General features: G+C 42.7%; 2 protein-coding genes across 15 annotated transcripts in view; both read left to right on the forward strand.

Moving 5' to 3' along the window:
• The window catches only part of SLC35E2B (solute carrier family 35 member E2B), a 43,989-nt gene extending 35,576 nt beyond the window's left edge, over positions 1-8,413 (forward strand). For all 3 annotated transcript variants that reach the window (XM_075839573.1, XM_075839574.1, XM_075839575.1), the window contains exons 7-9: positions 50-122; positions 2,558-2,703; positions 5,797-8,413. In XM_075839573.1, the coding sequence (XP_075695688.1) occupies positions 50-122; positions 2,558-2,703; positions 5,797-6,028 (451 nt within the window). In that variant the 3' untranslated portion in view covers positions 6,029-8,413. The remainder of the gene's footprint in view (positions 1-49; positions 123-2,557; positions 2,704-5,796) is intronic.
• Positions 8,414-15,736: 7,323 nt separating this feature from the next.
• Positions 15,737-17,591, forward strand: part of LOC142661896 (cyclin-dependent kinase 11B-like) — a 41,575-nt gene continuing 39,720 nt past the window's right edge. For 10 of the 12 annotated variants that reach the window (XM_075839576.1, XM_075839580.1, XM_075839582.1 and 7 more), the window contains exons 1-2: positions 15,737-15,844; positions 16,697-16,813. In XM_075839576.1, coding sequence (XP_075695691.1) covers positions 16,712-16,813 — 102 coding nt within the window. In that variant the 5' untranslated portion in view covers positions 15,737-15,844; positions 16,697-16,711. Of the gene's footprint in view, positions 15,845-15,921; positions 15,990-16,696; positions 16,821-17,591 lie in introns of those variants that run through there. The other 2 variants (XM_075839577.1, XM_075839587.1) reach the window with 2 other exon arrangements.

Genomic DNA, 17,591 nt, shown 5'->3' on the forward strand with positions numbered 1-17,591 from the left:
AACTATTTCCTGTGATTTTTACTTTTTAAGTTATATTTTTTCCCTTCAGACCTCCCGAACTCCAGTTTTACACCAGTGCTGCAGCTGTGATCATGTTAATCCCCACGTGGATTTTCCTGATGGTGAGTAATGAATACCTGCAGACTTCTTACAAATATGGAAACTTCTGAACAGTCGTTACAGTATACTCCGAATAGAATTCCATGCAATTCTTATGCAATGTTTACTGCAATGCCACGTCATAGTGTAAGTAAATGGTACACAGTCCGTTATTACATGCACATCAGTTATGGACGCGCTGCATACACAGAATTCGTTGTGCTCATCGCTTCCAGACAGGCTGCTGAATGAAGCAAATAGACAGACATAATCTGTTTAAATCATAAATCCCTTTGGCCCAGAGGGAAGGAAAGCACCTACCCCCATTCTCTGAGTGACCTTGTTACCGCCCCTTCACATCTATTATAACAATGTGTTTAAAAAGAACCTTTCACCTGCCCATACATGTGCAGCGTGTAATGGGGAGGGCTGTACAAATCCCTGGGGCACTTTACATTTATTTTTCCTATCTTCCTCAGTTATTTAGATATCGATGCCGTTATATTTGGCGCCTGATATTTAAATAACCCCCTGAACTGTCAATGGGGCGTGTAATTGGCAAGGGGGCGTGTAACATCGCTGTGACACTGTCCAATCAGCTACGGACCGTGTCACAGCAGGAGCTGGAGAGAGAAGGTGCGCACGCTCTCACTCACTCTTCAGCTCTCGGCAGACAAGCTGAACAAGACTTTGATCTCTCGCAAGAGATCACACAGTCTTGTCCTTGTCTGCCGAGAGCTGAAGAGTGAGTGAGAGCGTGCGCACGATGTCGCTGCCGAAGATACTCCCGCCGCCATGGAACAGAAGAAGAATTCACATTCTTCTTCTCTTCTGTTCCGTGGTGGCGGAGCTGCACGTGCACACGCTCTCCTCTCTCCAGCTCTTGCTGTGACACAATCCGTATCTGATTGGACAGTGTCATAGCGATGTTACACTCCGCCTTGCCAATTACACGCCCCATTGACAGTTCAGGGGGTTATTTAAATATCGGGCGCCAAATATAACTGCACCGATATCTAAATAACGAAGAAAGATAGGAATTTTTTTATAGTGAGACAGTGTTTGTACAGCCCTGCCCATTACGTGCTGCACTCAGCTGCACATGTATGGGCATGTGAAAGGTTCTCTTTAAAGCGAGATGCTAAGGAAGTACAAGGGGGCAAAAAACAAACAATAAAACATCCTAGCCCAATGCACAAGTGCTTACCAGTATGAAAGAATTTATCTAAATGTTCAAAATCCACTTTATTATATGCGTATGGGTGTTGCAATTTGCTCTATGTCATTGTCTTTTGTTTTCTGCTTACTCCGCCCTTAGAATAATCCTATTATTTTGCATACCCGGGTACAGTCATACAATTATATGGAGCTATATATAGTTGGCATGACTTAAAAAAACAAGCGAGTGGCTAAAAATGTAAATGACTATATTCACTTCCCCATGGTACTGAAATAGAACAGCTCTGGGAAAAAAAACCCAGAAAAAACAAAACCATTACGTCTAACAGGCACTTTTACAGGAAAGATCTGGGGTATTCACAGTCATCTCATCACTGGGATTCACCGCAAGGGGCGCTCCATTTGTTAACATCATACTCACTAGTGTTTTAGGGGTTAAACCGCTCAGATTGGTTAGTGCGGTTGTTAATCAAAGCCACCCTCCTGCAGGTGACCCTGCCAGCAGAACTGACGTGCCCCATGCAATCATAAGGATGTAAATATATGTATCTATCCAAAAGCTAAAAAATTATATATGTGCAGCAGTTTTTGGATCAGTTTTTTGAGACCAAGCCAAAAGTTTATCTAAAAGGACGGAAAGGTATAAAGAAAAGACTGATGCATCTTCATTCTTTTGTGTTCACTTCTGCGTTTGGCTAAAACAAACTGAGCTAAAAACTGCATCAAAACTGTGTATGTGTGATCCTGGCTTTAATCTAGTAGTTCTTCTGTAGCATTGTGCTCGTATGAGATGTTTGGCTGCAAACTCTTGATGTGAAGTCGCAAGCATTGGAATCTATACCCATGATTTATTTTTTTTCTTTTATATTGTACATATTGAGGGGGAAAAATGTTTGCCTCTATTCACGTTGCGTTTGTGCTCTTCGTTAATCATATACGTCTGGAACGGCTCCCAAGGTGCCCAGAGACTACCATTATCCAAGCGTATGCCAAAAGTGTCCTGTTAGCTGGCATACCTTTTTCTTTAACTGAACAGACTATTTATCAATAGAAGTGGATCCCGCTAAAAACGTTTGTGCATTTTTTTTATTTTGGGCGTCAGTGGCAAACCTATACAACTGTATAGGCATAATACTGGCACATTCAGAGGCACACCATGAACGCATATGTGTCCCAGGCACCGTGTGAACAGGTTCTTATCATATATGAGTTTATTTTTCATTAAGAGAAAAAAAAGTAAGTGTTTGCTGATCATTCTTTCTGTCTCTGCTTGATATAGGACATGCCATTAATGGGGAAAAGTGGGAGAAATTTCAACTACAACTGGGACGTCATTGTGTTGCTTCTTATCGATGGAGTCTTATTTCATTTACAAAGCGTCACAGCATATGCGCTAATGGGAAAGATATCACCTGTAACTTTCAGGTATTACATTTAATATATGCAAATATCTAAAAACTCGGCAAAAGCAGAATGGCACCGATAACTACAGTGTAGACCATTAGTGGGGTAGACTGATGTAAAATTAAACCATTGAGGTTAGGAAAATAACAGAATGATTAATATTATTATTAGAGGGGGGGGCAGGTACAGACTACAGCAAAATACATATCGAAACACAAAACATGAGGAGGAGAAGAGATCCTTAAAAGGTAACTAAACTTTCAGAAAACTTCTGACATGTTGTAGTGACATGTCAGACGTTTTGATCAGTGGGGGTCTGAGCGCTGAGACTCAATAGAAAGTCTACGGACCCATACACTGTCACATTGGCTTTCCGAGAAAAGCTGATCAGAAGGGAAGCAGCTCAGCGCTCACTAGAGCGCTTCTGCCGCTTCATTTTAGCGATCAGTGGTGGTCTAAGTGCTCGGACCCCCACCGATCAAAACTACTGACACGTCACTATGACATGCCAGAAGTTTTCTGAAAGTTTAGGTGCCCTTTCAGATCAGTGCAAAGCTACAACTACTGTGAATACATCTACATTCTTCAGGTGGACATATGTAAACATGATGTGAACGCTAGGATTGGGGCCAAACTAATAAATTATACCGGCAACAAACTAGACTTCATTTATCAAAACTGACAACAACAAAAAACGGCCATATTAACCATAGCAACTAATCACAGTACAGCTTTCATTAAAGCTGAGCTCTGACTGGTTATTGATAAAACACCCTGCGATGTAGGTTTTGTTTAAGCGTAACTGTTAACTTTATATAGCAGAACAAATATGTGAGTGGGGAATTGGACATGTTAGGTCCTGTTTACATCACGTTTTTTGCCTACGCTTGACATAAAAAGCTCTAACCGTAGCGTACGTCACCATAGACTGTAATGGTATCCGTTAAAAGGAAACTACGTGAACCGGGTTCATGACGTATCTGTTAAATGGGTACCATTATAGTCTATGGGGGTGGGATGCCACCTTTTAGGCATCCGTTTTACGGATCCCTAACCTTTAGACTATAATGGTAACCATTTAACGGACACTTCACGAAAGACTATTGAAAAGTCCATAACGCATCTCTTAAACGGATGCCAAAGACGTATGTCATACAGTGGCATACATGACCCATAGGCTCCCATGTTAAAAAAAAAAATTGGATACAGCGCGGTGTATGTTTTTTTTTTTGCAGGATCCGCAGGGATGGAAAAGTGTCTCAACTGGGATTCTAGTCACGTTTTTTGAGATTTGTTGTGGTCCCAGCAAAAGGCACTTCTGTCACCGCAGTTTTTAGGGCACAGAGTAGTGATCCATCTTTCTGCCGCTATATGTGCACATTTGTTGAGGATTCTTTTTCTTAGACTATTTTGGACTTATGTGACATGCCCAGTTATTATGTGGTCGACGTTAGGGGTCCTGTATGGACACTGATTTCCCTGGGCTATATTACCATATTTACTGCTGCGAGTGGGGGTCCCTTTTTTGAGCCTGTTAGACCATCTGCAAACGGAGTGGAAATGCTGCAAATTTCCCATGCAGCAGATTACTGCACCAGCCATGTAGATGACATTTAGACAAATCTTAGGCCTAGTTCACACGGAGGAATTTGCATGCAGAAAAAAATCTGCCTCAAAATTCCTTCAGGAATTTTGATGCAGCTTTTAAGCTGCCTGCACTTTCTTGCTTCGGTTTTTACAGCGTTTTTAACCCACAGCTATTGAGGGCCACGGGCAAAGACGCAGCGAAAAACGCTTTCTCTGCCTTCCATTGATTTCAATGGGAGGTAAGAGGTGGAACCGTGGCTTTTAGCCGGCGTGGAAAAAAATCTCCCTCTACCTCCCATTGAAATTAATAGGAGGTGGTTTCTGACTTTTTTTGGCGCAATTTCTGCGTCAAAATCAGCATAAAAAGTCTGTGTGAACTGGGCCTTTTACACATCATGCAGGACATTTTCCACAGTGATATCAAAGCATGATGACAATCTTCAAATCAACAGCATGTTCAATCTGTGGTGGATATTCACAGCAGATTTCACCCTTTTTAATATAGAAGGGGTGAAATTTGCAGCAAAATCTGCAAGCAACACGCAAAAACGCTGTGGAATATCTGCAAGAAATCTTCACGCAGGTCGGAATTGTTGCAGAAAATTCTGCAGCAAACTTGACCAAGATTCCTCAGGGAATTCTGGCTGAAAGTTGGCAACAAATCGTGTTTGTTTTTTAGTAGATTTTTGGCCGGATTTACCACTGCGGAGAACTGCAGAGGAGGGGGGGGGGGGGACCGTAGTCGCTTCCCCTAAAGCTCCGGTAGCGACATGCCCCTTCTCCCCCGGCTGATCTCTGTACAGCCAGTCTCCTTTTGTGACCACTGCATCCCGGGATTCTACTTGTTGGAAAAGGTCTGACTTGATATTTTTTTTAGATTAAGTCAGATTCATCAACAGGGCATGCAGCCTGTCCATAAATCTATTGGCACGCTGCTGGCATGGTGTATAATTATAACCAGAGCTCCAACTATAAAGATCGGTTATAAAATCACAATATACATTAACTTAATAAAAAATTTGTACATTTGTCGAAACTCTAAGTAGGTGTGGGGCACATACTGTTTTACCATAAGGCCCTATATTTCTGTGTATGCCCCTGATTTGGGGCTCTTGACATAGGGGTTATAGGTAAGTTTAAATGTGGATAGCCGTGAAAGTAGATTTAAGCTTTGTTCACACTGACGTCATAGCTTTTTGTTTTTACAGGATCCATGATGGATCTGTAAAGATCTGTTAGGGCTCCAACCCCCCCCCTTCCCGATTTATAATGGGCCTGTCAGTCTATCATCGGATATCGTTTTTGTTGGGGCTTTTTTTTCTCAGTAGCTTTTCCCACTCTCAAATAGCAACGAAAAACCTGATGGAAAAGAACGAATGCAAGTGTGAATAGAGCCATAGTTTGGTAATTCCACAAAACTTCTTAAAATCCTAATTAAACTAAAAAAAAATTTGAGCACTGCACAGAACCGATCTGATGAATTGAAAACTGACACTGACTTTTTTTTTTTTTTTTGTATCATTTCAGCGTCGCCAGCACTGTGAAACACGCACTTTCTATTTGGCTCAGTATTATCATATTTGGGAATAAAATCACCAGTCTTTCTGCCATTGGAACGGTGTTCGTGATCATTGGTGTCATGCTCTACAATAAAGCAAGGCAGCATCAACGAGAATCCATCCGAATCCTGACCACCTTATCCAACACTGAGGACTCTGAACCACTAATAGGACAGGACCAAAAATCACATGAGAAATAGAACAGATCTGTTGTGATGACTGCCACTGACATCAATGGTATCTGTTCCGCTGCTGCTATAGGGCAGCCATCATTAGATCAAACCGATCACCAGGAGATTTGACATGGTTGGAGGTTTTACATGGAGATCAATGGGTTCTGGATTTTGGTTTTAAAGGTGTTCACTACAAATTCTATTTGTTGGCTTTCCAGTTTCCAAAATCTTCCAGGCATTAATCTCACAGCACGGGAGTTATAGCTATACGGCCGTGTTGGCAAATCATCTGCCCATACAAAGCACAGGATCTGACATCACGCCATCATTCCTAATTCAAAGTAAAATGTCCATTATAGATGAAAACATAGTCAAATGTGAAGCCATTCCAGTGAGTGACATACCATTTAGGCCCAGCGGCCACAGTAAGGGACCCACCACTATGGATTTTAAAGCAAGCAACAATGCAAAGCTAGCTGAAGTACCTAGGGACCAGTCAATATGGTGTATGGCTCTTTAAGATTTTTTATTTTTTTTATCTAGCAATCAATGGGTTTATATCACTCAAATCTGTTTTCTTTGTCTTGTTTTTTATGTTAATGTTAAAACTTATCCTAATGCTAAAATAAATTAAGGTGGGCCTCCGCAAGAGTAACCAAGTTGTGCACTTTTGCAACTTTTTTTTTAAACTGCATTGCATTTAAAATAAAAAATGAAACCACTTTTGCATATAGTCTTGATTGAAAACAGTCCACCGTTTTGTGTATACAGCTTCTATCCAGACACATGTATCGTCTCCTCTTGCAGTCATGTGTTACACTCTTCCAATTGCTCAGGTCCTTCAGAGATTAGGAGATGCGAAAAAGGTCTTCATAGGAGCATTATATGCCAAATGGTAGGATATTTTTTAAGTTTTTTATTTTTTTTAGATGCATTGGAGCAATAAAAGGGATTGCAAAAAGTGCATTTTAAGTAATGACACTCTGTAATATGTAGCAATTCAACAGCAGATCTTGCAGAGCCAGGGTTACAGGTGCTCCTGTAGTTTTAACGTCCACAGATATGGAACACCGGCTACTGAATCACTACATGTAATATACCCTACGGTGTGAGCGCTCAGTATGCTCATGCTGGCCAGCTATTTTCTGAGTACAGTGCATCCTTCTGGTTCCTGAACATAACCAGCCCATCACACCTTGCTCTTATGTGTTCTTGAAAAAAAATCTACATTATAAATATTGCTTGGCCGTGCAAATATTCCAAATACGGGTTGCACTTCAATGGTCCATGTGTTCTACATATGATCACTTTGTGGGTGTCGTTGAATTTGTTTTCCTACAATAACCACTGGTGTTTTTGTTTGTTATGTGGATATACCCAATAGCCTGTAAAGCCGGCCATATAGTTTCAACTGTCATATTCGGGTACTCTCAGACGGCCCGCCGTGGGCCGTGTAAGCGAGCGCCGATCAGCAAGACCGCTCGTTGATCGGCGCTCGTTTGCTCCTTTCACCAGGAGCTATGTATGGGGACGAGCGCTTGTTATTCCGATCACTTGTCCCCATACATTATTATCATGTCGGCAGCGCGTCTCTTTGTTTACACAGGAATATGTGCTGCCAACAACGATAATATTTTCGGCATTTAAAATGATTCGATCAGCCGATGAACGTTGGCTTGTTCATCGGCTGATCGTTGCCCTGTTAACACCGGGCAATTATCGTGAACGAGCGCTCGGTGTACACTCGTTTGCCCGATAATTGGCCGATGTAAAAGGGCCCTAGAATCAGGCAATTTATTTGTGATGATAAGCACTCCTGATGATCGGGAACCCCTAAAATAACACACTGTACTGTATCCTTCCCTCATGCAATACCTGCCCTTCTCAGTAGATGGCGTCTATGAGCCACCTGACTTGTATAAAGCCAGGGCTAGATCCGAACTAACCACGCTTCTCCATAGACAAGCCCAATTAAAAAAAACAATCATGTTCTGTTGCCAAAATGTGTGTTCGCCTATGTAGAAGGTAATGTTTATTACTGGTGTCAATTAGCGGAGATGATGTACATGTGCCTATTGTGATGTGTATAGTCTGTTCAGTGGTCGCCATAATATTAATGTGGTTTGAAAATGTATGTAACTTAATTACCGTTAATTATTAAGAAATGTCCTTTACTTTTTCTTCACTGACTGCAGTCGGGAAATACTACAATGCTCTATGTTCTGACTCCTTGGGATCACATTATGACAGGACTGATGGCAAAAACCAGGACTGGTGACCGTATTTATAATGCCGCCTATAATACGTCATGTTGTTCATGGCAATATCGTTCACACCTGTGGATTGTACAGAAATCTTTCTATTTTTATGAACTTTTGGGTAAAGCCTTTTGAAGTAAATCTACATTCCTGACCTGTGGCCGTGTGTATTGTGTGCACAGCATCCTAAACGTATTTGTGATAGATGCAGTTATCGCCTTGTAAGACAGAGAATGGCATTGCTTAAACGTATTGATTTATTGTGATTCTGTTTGTACTTAAATGGGTTGTCTGGGCATGGGGCAGTTTTTCACACTGATGACCTATCCACAGGTTAGGTCATCAGTCTATGATCGGTGGGGGTCCGACACCCGGACAGTGCACCGATCAGCTCCCTCCATCACAGGAAGCAGATGGCTCCAAACACTGTATAGCGGCCGTTCTGCAGCTCTGCTCCTATTCAAGTGAATAGGAGCAGAGCTGCAGCACGGCCGCTATACTGTGACCAGAGTCCTCTGCTTCCGGCACCGACCACTGCATAACATCCGGTGCCCGGAGGCAGCCGGAACAGCTGATCGGTGCGCAGTCCAGCTGTCGGACCCCCACTGATCCTATACTGATGACCCATCTTGTGCATAGGTCACTAGTATGAAAAACTACCCCCAACCTGGACAACCCCTTTAATATATTTTACTGGTTCGCCTACTAGGAGTGCTCACAAGAAGTGCACCTGTCACCCATTTACAGACAAGTCCACCTTCTTTGTGATTTTTATGTCCAACATTTTGTGCTGATTAATTTCATAATATATATTTATATCAGTCGGAGCTTGATTCTGATACAGAGCTCCAAAACCCCTGCATAGACATAATTAAATGCTTGCTGTCTGCCACCACTAGGGGGAGCTTCATCAGATTCCTGCTGCTGATTATTCTAGGTATAATAGGAAATCTGTGATCTGATTGGTTGTTGTGAACTTCATCTCCATTGGGAAGATTTTTTTTGATGACCTTTTCCCTTATGATTTAATAAGCAGAACATTTATCCTGTGAGCCGCTGCCTTCTCTGTGTAGTGGATTACCCGTGTGCTTTTATATGCACTACCGATCCAGGTTTGTCTGTATATTTTTGCTTATTAATATGAATGGAACTCAAAAGACAGTTTGGTGTAAAGAAAAAATATCCATTATTAGCGGTTCACTCAGTGACGTGAACATGAAATATCGATGAACGTTTCTCTCCTTTTATCCAGTGACTTTTAAGACTTGGAAATATTCCAGTTTTATTCAACAAGGAAGTCTCTGCAGTCCGTCTGTCCGTGTACAGGACACCCATAAGTACTTCTCCGTAGGGGGGGTTATTACAGCCACAATCCATCACCGGGATCAAGCTGCCCTCTTCCTTTCTCCAGCCGTCAGATGCAGAAGTCCTGGTCTCATGTATTGGTACCTATTGACTGAAGGGTGAGTGACCCCACTAAAGTCCACAAGAGCGCAGAGATAACGCATTGAGGTTTGCTAAACAATGATGAATTAGAGAATCTAATAGACTCATTAATAAGAAAGCATGTGACTGGATCTTCCACTGTAATAAGGCACTTAGGGTTAAAAAGTTTTACGGCATATTTGACGGGAAGAATAGCGCAGCATGCGGAGCCATTCCTCATGACAGACCCCATTATAGTCAATGATGTCCGTCCAACCTATCCAATTAATGTTAACCCCTAGAAATAACTTGGAGGGTGTTTGACCGAGTTCACACCAAAATGGCAGAGATATGTTCCCCTTCCTTGTGACCTGGTTGGGTCTGTCATGTGTCTTGGTTTATAACCACATGCTGGCAGCTTCTACATTGTGTGGGCAATCGTATCGAAGGTCGTTAATATGAATATCTGCTTGTGTAAATGAAATTTATAGGGGTTGGTTATCCAATCCCTAAAAATGGATGGCTTACACGGGCACAGCCGTCTACAGGGGGTTTAAGTGGCTCTAACTGAGCATCATTTTTAGGGGTCTTGTGCCACCCACATGTCCTGGTATAATCGCAAAATTGCCCTAATGCTATCTTGATGGGAAATAAAAGTTGCCAGCGCCCTTACTTCAATGTCAAAAAGTGTGACCGTGTTGGATTGTCTTTGTTACATAGTTAGTACGGTTGAAAAAATACACATGTCCATCAAATTCAACCAAGGGATGGGAAAAGGAAAGTGTTTACAAACTCATTTGCAGCATTTGAGGTTGTGGTAACCCTGCAATTTCTGTGTCACAACATTGTGTTGCCGTGGAGCCCTGGCCTTTATACTAGTTTACACTTAGCACTGCGATCTGATCATTCTCTTCCCCTTCATTATTATGTTCATACTCCATATGAGTGACAGGGACTCCCAACTACGGCGTTTGTTTAACTGGTTGCCAACCGTCTGCTGTATATAAACGGCCGGCGGTCAAGGTCCTTTAAAAGCCGCTCCATTGTGTATCTACGGCGCAAGTTTTAGCTGGCTGCCCGAGCGATCTGTCAGCTGAATGTCGGGTGCCCAGCATTCAGTGACTGCCAGGGACCCTGAAGAGAAGATAGAAGCAGTTTTCACTGCTTCTATCGTTGATCTTTTCTCAATGAGCGCTGTGTAAAGAATAGAGGCAGCGGCGGCGCATGATCGCCAGGATGCCGTTAGTGAGAGACTGCTGCTAGGTCTAACTAGACCCAGCACTGCCCTATTCGTGACAATATTCCCTATGGGAGGGCTGATTTCCCCTATAACTGGGCAGTTACAGTGGAAAAACAAGGTGTAAAACAATAATAATTAAATTCCCCTATAGGTCTTTTCTAACTTTTGAGGGACAGACCATCATAATAATAACAACAAAATAAAAGTAAAATAAAGTACAAATAAGTGAAATAATAAATACACCCAAAAAAACGTCGTACAGCCAATCATTGTTGGAACGTTAGCCCCGACCGAATTACCCTAAAATGGACATGTAATATATAAAAATTTACGGTAGACAATGACGATCATAAATAAAAATATTTTGGGGTAAAACTATACTATTACCCCCAAAAAATAGCTGAAAAAGTAAAAAAAAAACATTTTTGCGCTTCTTTTCAAACTATTATGATATGTGCACACACAAAATAAAAAACGTCTCAAAATACGGAGCTGGTTTCAAGGGAAAACCACTCCTGATTTTTAGAAGTTTTTTAATCAAAGTCGCGTTTTTCATGGACGTTTTTGGACCTGTTTTTCTATAGTCTATGACAAACGGCTCCAAAAACGGCTGAAAAAGTGACATGCACTTCTACTTTTTCGCAGCCGTTTTGAAAAACGGCTGCGTAAAAAAAACGCCCCGTCGGTACAGAACGCTGTTTTTGCCATTGAAATGAATGGGCAGATGTTTGGAGGCGTTCTGCTTCCGATTTTTCAGACGTTTTTTTTATTTTTATTAGTCCCCCTAGGGGACTTCATTAGGCCCCCAGGTAGCCATAGCAACCAATTGCGTTGCGGGTGGCGTGATGAGCTGTTAAAGGGGGTCGCCCCCCTCTTTCTAACGATTTAAATGCTGCGGTCGCTATTGACCGCGGAATTTAACAAGTTAAACAAGCAGGATCGCGCTCGAGCGCAATGGCCCTCGTTACTCTGAAGTGTCGGCTATAACCAACAGCCGAGACCGGCATTGTATGGAGCGGGTTCACTCCGTGAGCCCATTCCATACTTCCCCTACCTGACTTTGGCGTATGGATACGTCAAATGTCGGGAAGGGGTTAAATAGAATAATGAGAATATCATTTTTTTTTTATATTTTATTTAGAAATCTATAATGGTATAAGGCTGCGTTCACATCTGCGTCAGGGCTCCGTCTAAATTTTCCGTCGGAACAGAGCCCTGACTGACACAAACGGAAATCAGAAGATTTCAATGGTGATGGATCCGGTGCAAATGGTTTCCGTTTGTCTCTGTTGTGCAGGGGTTCTGTCGTTTAGACGGAATGAATAGCGCAGGCGACTATGGTATTGTGTCCTATGAAGTGTTCCAGAATGCTCCACAAACTTTTAAGTTCATTCGTTGTAAAAATGTTTTGTCAGGTTCTCGCTACAAGCGTGAGATGGTTATCGTGTCAAGGGTCAACAGGCAACACATCAGCTTCTACGATTTTATCAGACAGCCTCTCACCGCCTGCAGCACCGATCCCCTCAAGTAATAGTCAATATAGGAGGCCACCAACAATGATCCAGCAGTTCTTCTTAAACCAGACCCCTTCATACTATATGGTAAACCAAAAGAGACTGCTGATTGGTTCCCTATGACCTTTTTTTATTTTATTTATATCACCGTGGTCACCCATTCTCAATGTCTCTGAACGATGATGTAACGGCCAACGTAGAGACCGTGGAGAATCTGCATTTATTTCACACTCCTTGGGAGAATTGGCTGGATACTTCCATTATCACTAATGCAGGAGGCTCCTACGTAGGGAGATCGGCGCTGTAATGTAGGTGACAGTAATGCTTTTTAGTTAGAAAAACGATCTATTTTCACCACGTTAGGAGCGATTTTATCTTTATGCTAATTCGTTAATGCCCAAGTGGGTGTGTTTTTACTTTAGACCGATTGGGCGTTGCGGAGAGAAGTGTATGACGCTGACCAATCAGTGACCAATCGGCGTCATGCACTTCTCTCCATTCATGTACTCCGCACATAGGGATCCTGCGTTGTTCGCTATGTGCTGTCTTATACTGACACATTAACGTTACTGAAGTGTTTAGACCGTGAATAGACATTCCTTCCAGCCAGGACGGGATATCTATTCACAATCCGTGCACTTTGTTAACGTTTCTGTGGTAGTTACAGCAGAGCAAAGCGTAATCTCGCTGTAACCTGTCATTTACAGCGTGATCTCACGAGATTACGCTTGCTCCTCTGTAACTACGACAGAAACGTTAACGAAGTGTCGGGATTGTGAATAGACATCCCGTCCTGGCTGGAAGGAATGTCTATTCACGGTCTAAACACTTCAGTAACGTTAATGTGTCAGTATAAGACAGCACATAGCGAACAACGCAGGATCCCTATGTGCGGAGTACATGAATGGAGAGAAGTGTATGACGCTGATTGGTCACTGATTGGTCAGCGTCATGCACTCCTCTGTACAACGCCCACTTGTTCTAAAGTAAAAACACGCCCACTTGGGCATTAAGAAACTCATTAGCATAAATCTAAAATCGCTCCTAACGTGGTAAAAATAAATCGTTTTTCTAAATAAAAACCACTGCTGTCACCTACATTACAGCGCCCATCTCCTTATGTAGGAGACAGGGCACTTATAATGTGGTGACAGAGCCTCTTTAAATCTTTGTTATCTCTGATTCGTGGACACTTAACCCTTTCAGGACGAAGCCCTTTCTTGATTTTCGTTTTTCACTCCCCGCCTCCCAAGAGCCAGAACTCTTTTATTTTCCATCAATAGAGCGGTGTGAGGGTTTATCTTTTGTGGGAGGAGTCGTAGTTTCTATTGGTAGCATTTAAAGTACCGTAAAATGTACTGGGAAACTGGAAAAAAATTATCTGTGGGCTGAAATCGGGGAAAAAAAACCTGGATTCCTCTATTGTTTTTTGGGCTTCGTTTATACGGCTTTCACCGTGTGGTAAAACGACAACTCAACTTTTTTTTTGTATTTTACTACTTTAAAAAAGCAAACAAATTTTTGTTAAAAAAAATTTTTGGGGGTTCATCGCATTCTGAGAGCCATAAAGTTATTTTTCTGTGGATTGAGCGGCGAGATGTCTCACTTTTTGCGGGACGAGCTTTCGTTTTTATTGGTACCATTTTTTGGTACATACAATTTTTTTTATCACTTTTTAGTACGTTTTTTTGAAAGTTAAGTTGACCAAAAAACGTGGATTTTGGTGGTTTAAATGTTTGTTTGTTTTTTTACGGCGTTCACCGTGCGCCTTAAATAACGCTATATTGTAATAGTTCAGACTTTTACGGACGCAGCGATAACCAATTTGTTTACTTTCTATATTACTTTAGAGGAAAAATCGGAAAAGGGTTTTTTTGTTGAACGGAGAAAAAGTCCTGTACTCTGCACTTAGTGATCCGTTTTTTTGACGGAGATATAACATAACGGACGCTAATGCATACAATTAAGAATCCCATTGATTTCAAAGGCTTTTTTCACAGATGGTTTTATCCTTAGGCCCTGTTCACACAGCGTGTATTCGACAAATTTTTTGGCCCGTAAAAAGGCTCTGAAACACGCGCCACAAAACACATGATTTAAGCTTCCCATTGACATCAAAAAGAGGCGTTAGGTCAATTCTTTGGCGCATAAAACGCACCGAATTCCCAAAGTCAATGGAAGTCCTAATTACCCGGCAAAAAACGTGCGGAAAGCACACACAAATGCGACAAAAATGCCTGTAGTTTAAAAAGCGCTCTACAAAAACACTAGCGGTTTTGGCGTTTACATATCTGTTATTTTCAGCGCCATGAGAACAAGGCCAATTCTGATCTGAGTAACGAATTATACCACGTAAGTGTGGCCTTACATTGTCGTCGACGAGCCGCACAGTGACCTAAGAGACCGGATGACCTGATCTCAACTGTGGTTCCCACCGTCCCTTTAGGCCTCATAACTATGAGGGTATGTTCACACGCAGTAGCAAAATACGTCTGAAATTACGGAGCTGTTTTCATCTGGAAACAGCTCCTGATTTTCAGACGTTTTTTAACAACTCGCGGTTTTCACGGCCAACTTAGGGTGGATACTGCGGCGCGTTTTACACCCCAAAGAATTGTCCTAACGCCTCTTTCTGATGTCAATGGGAAGCTTAAATCATGTATTTTGTGGCGCGTTTTTCAGCGCCTTTTTACGTGCCTAAAAGGATAAAAACATCTGTGAAAAAAGCGAAGCGTAAAATTACACCTCGTGGTACCAGAACATGGTAAGATCCATTGCAAGCAATGGGCAGATGTTTGTAAGCATAATGGAGACGTTTTTTCAGGCGTAATTTGAGGCCCAAAATGCCCGAATTACATCTGAAAACAATGCGTGTGAACATAGACTTAATGGGCAGTGGTTTTTTATTTTGTCCAGGAGCCTCTTCGAACCTTGTCCTAGCCCAGGATATAGCCCCTGCCCCATCACTGAAAGTTGGGTGACAACCACTGTGAATGGCCGCCATATTGGATGTCAGTTACACAGCCTCCCTATAAGAAACTAGCAGACAGCTGAATAGAAATGTAATAACTTGACAGGACAGAACGTCTTTTATGAAGAAATGCTTCGGCCCTAATATATTCGTTTTCTGACTAGAAATTGACATCTTTTTGCTCAACCAACTTCTGACGTAAAAAGCCCGGAACAATTTGCGCAGCTTTAGCCCTCCAAACGCCACGTACATGCGCCACCTAGCGGAGACAGTGTGAAGGACAACGCTTTCTGCTGTGCGGCGTTCCAGACGTCAGACATTGCCGCGCTCCGCCGGAAGCGGGAAGTGACGTCATCACTGCGCGCCAGTGGGCCTCGTTTCGTTCTGGTGCTGGGCGCAGGACGGAGAGGGGCGAATCGAGAGGGTAAACATCAGGTAAATCCGTTTCTCTGCCTCGTTCATGTTTCTAACCCTGTGGTCGACCGGTGCAGTGACGAACGGGCTAACGACAACAACGGGGGGAGGCCTTGCAGTGACGATACGGTGGTTGCCATAGACACGCACGACCCACAATTTACTGGTAATCTTTATACCTGTGGTGGCTCCAACCAATCCCAAAGCTGAAGAGACCAATATTTAATGGGAATCTGATGCAATTTCTACATATAACCTTGACAGTGGCGCTATATCAGGAATGTGGCGGAGTGTAAGGCGGAGTTCACACATCGCAGATTTTACCCTCTGCAATGGGTCAGATTCACGTTAAATCCGCAGCAAAATCTGCGACGTGAACTCTGCCTAAAGGTGTATATCGTTGTGCACCGCGACTATACATCCGATGTATGTTACCTTATGTACATATTCCCTGTAGGCTCCCATGTTAAATAGAAAAAACATATACAGTACGGTATAAGTTTTTGACAGATGCTTCTGTAATGGAATAGCGAAGTCGACTACGCTGTATCATACGATTCAAATAACGGTACAGTATATAAATCTGACTGATGCCAAAATGGCACTCTTATCAGCCGGGTGATTGGGGCCCTATGGATTCGGCATATCTGCTGGAAGCTTCCCGCTGCATACACCAAACCTAAACTGCGGACACGGTGTGAATCCACCCAAGGCAATTGCCACAGCCCCTGCGTTCTTAGGATCCGGTGACTTCACTGCTGTTGGACCCCCTCAATCGTTTCTAATCCAAACATCATACCATCTGTATTGTATGTGGAAAAATGTTTAACCCTTTAATGTAAATTTCTTACATTTAACAAATCTTTGTTTTAGGTTGACCCACTCCAAATGGGGGATGAAAAAGACACCTGGAAAGTGAAAACACTGGATGAAATTTTGCAAGAAAAGAAAAGGAGAAAGGAACAAGAAGAAAAAACGGAGTCAAAAAATGTAAGAAGTGGGTGAAATGCTTGATATAAAATAGATCATCTTCACAGCTCCAGACTGAATCTGCAATGCCTTCTGTTGTCTGATCTGTTCTTGCCAGATCTTTACTGGGGGATTGTTAAAGGGGTTGTCCCACCACAACAACTTATCCACTGGTTAGGTGATAAGTGTTGACTGCTGGGACACCCATCGATCATGAGAACAGGGGTCTCGAGTACAGTGCTTGGCTATCTCCGGCAGTCCCATAGAGGGATTCGGTGCCCCGTTCTCTTGATTCATGGGGTCCAAGAGGTGGGCCCCCAGCGATCACACACTTACCACCTATCCTATGGATAGGTGATAAGTTGGTGTGGTGGGACAACCCCTTTAAGAAATGGAGTATCCCATTGTAATTTATTAAATATGGGGTCCGGCTGAAAACCAGCCGGCCGTATGGGAGATCCAGAAAATACCAAGTGACAACTCCTTACACCTCTTGCACACGACTGAGTTCGGGACGTGAAAAACGGTCCGAGTGTCTGCCGCATTTCCCGGCCCGACTGCGGTACAGGAGAAAGGCACTCCTGACATCATAGACATTTTATGATGCTAGGAGTGTCTGCCTTCCCGTGGAAATGCTGTTCCATACTGTATCATTTTGTTCAGTACGGAACAGCAGTTCTGTAGGTAGGCAGGGACTCCTAGCATCACAAAATGTCTGATGTCATGAGTTCCGTTCTTCTGTACCGCGGTCGGGCCGGGAAATGCGGCCGACATGCAGACCGTTTTTCACGGCCCAAAC

This window comes from Rhinoderma darwinii, chromosome 10 (assembly GCF_050947455.1).
Source record: "Rhinoderma darwinii isolate aRhiDar2 chromosome 10, aRhiDar2.hap1, whole genome shotgun sequence".
NCBI lineage: Eukaryota > Metazoa > Chordata > Amphibia > Anura > Rhinodermatidae > Rhinoderma > Rhinoderma darwinii.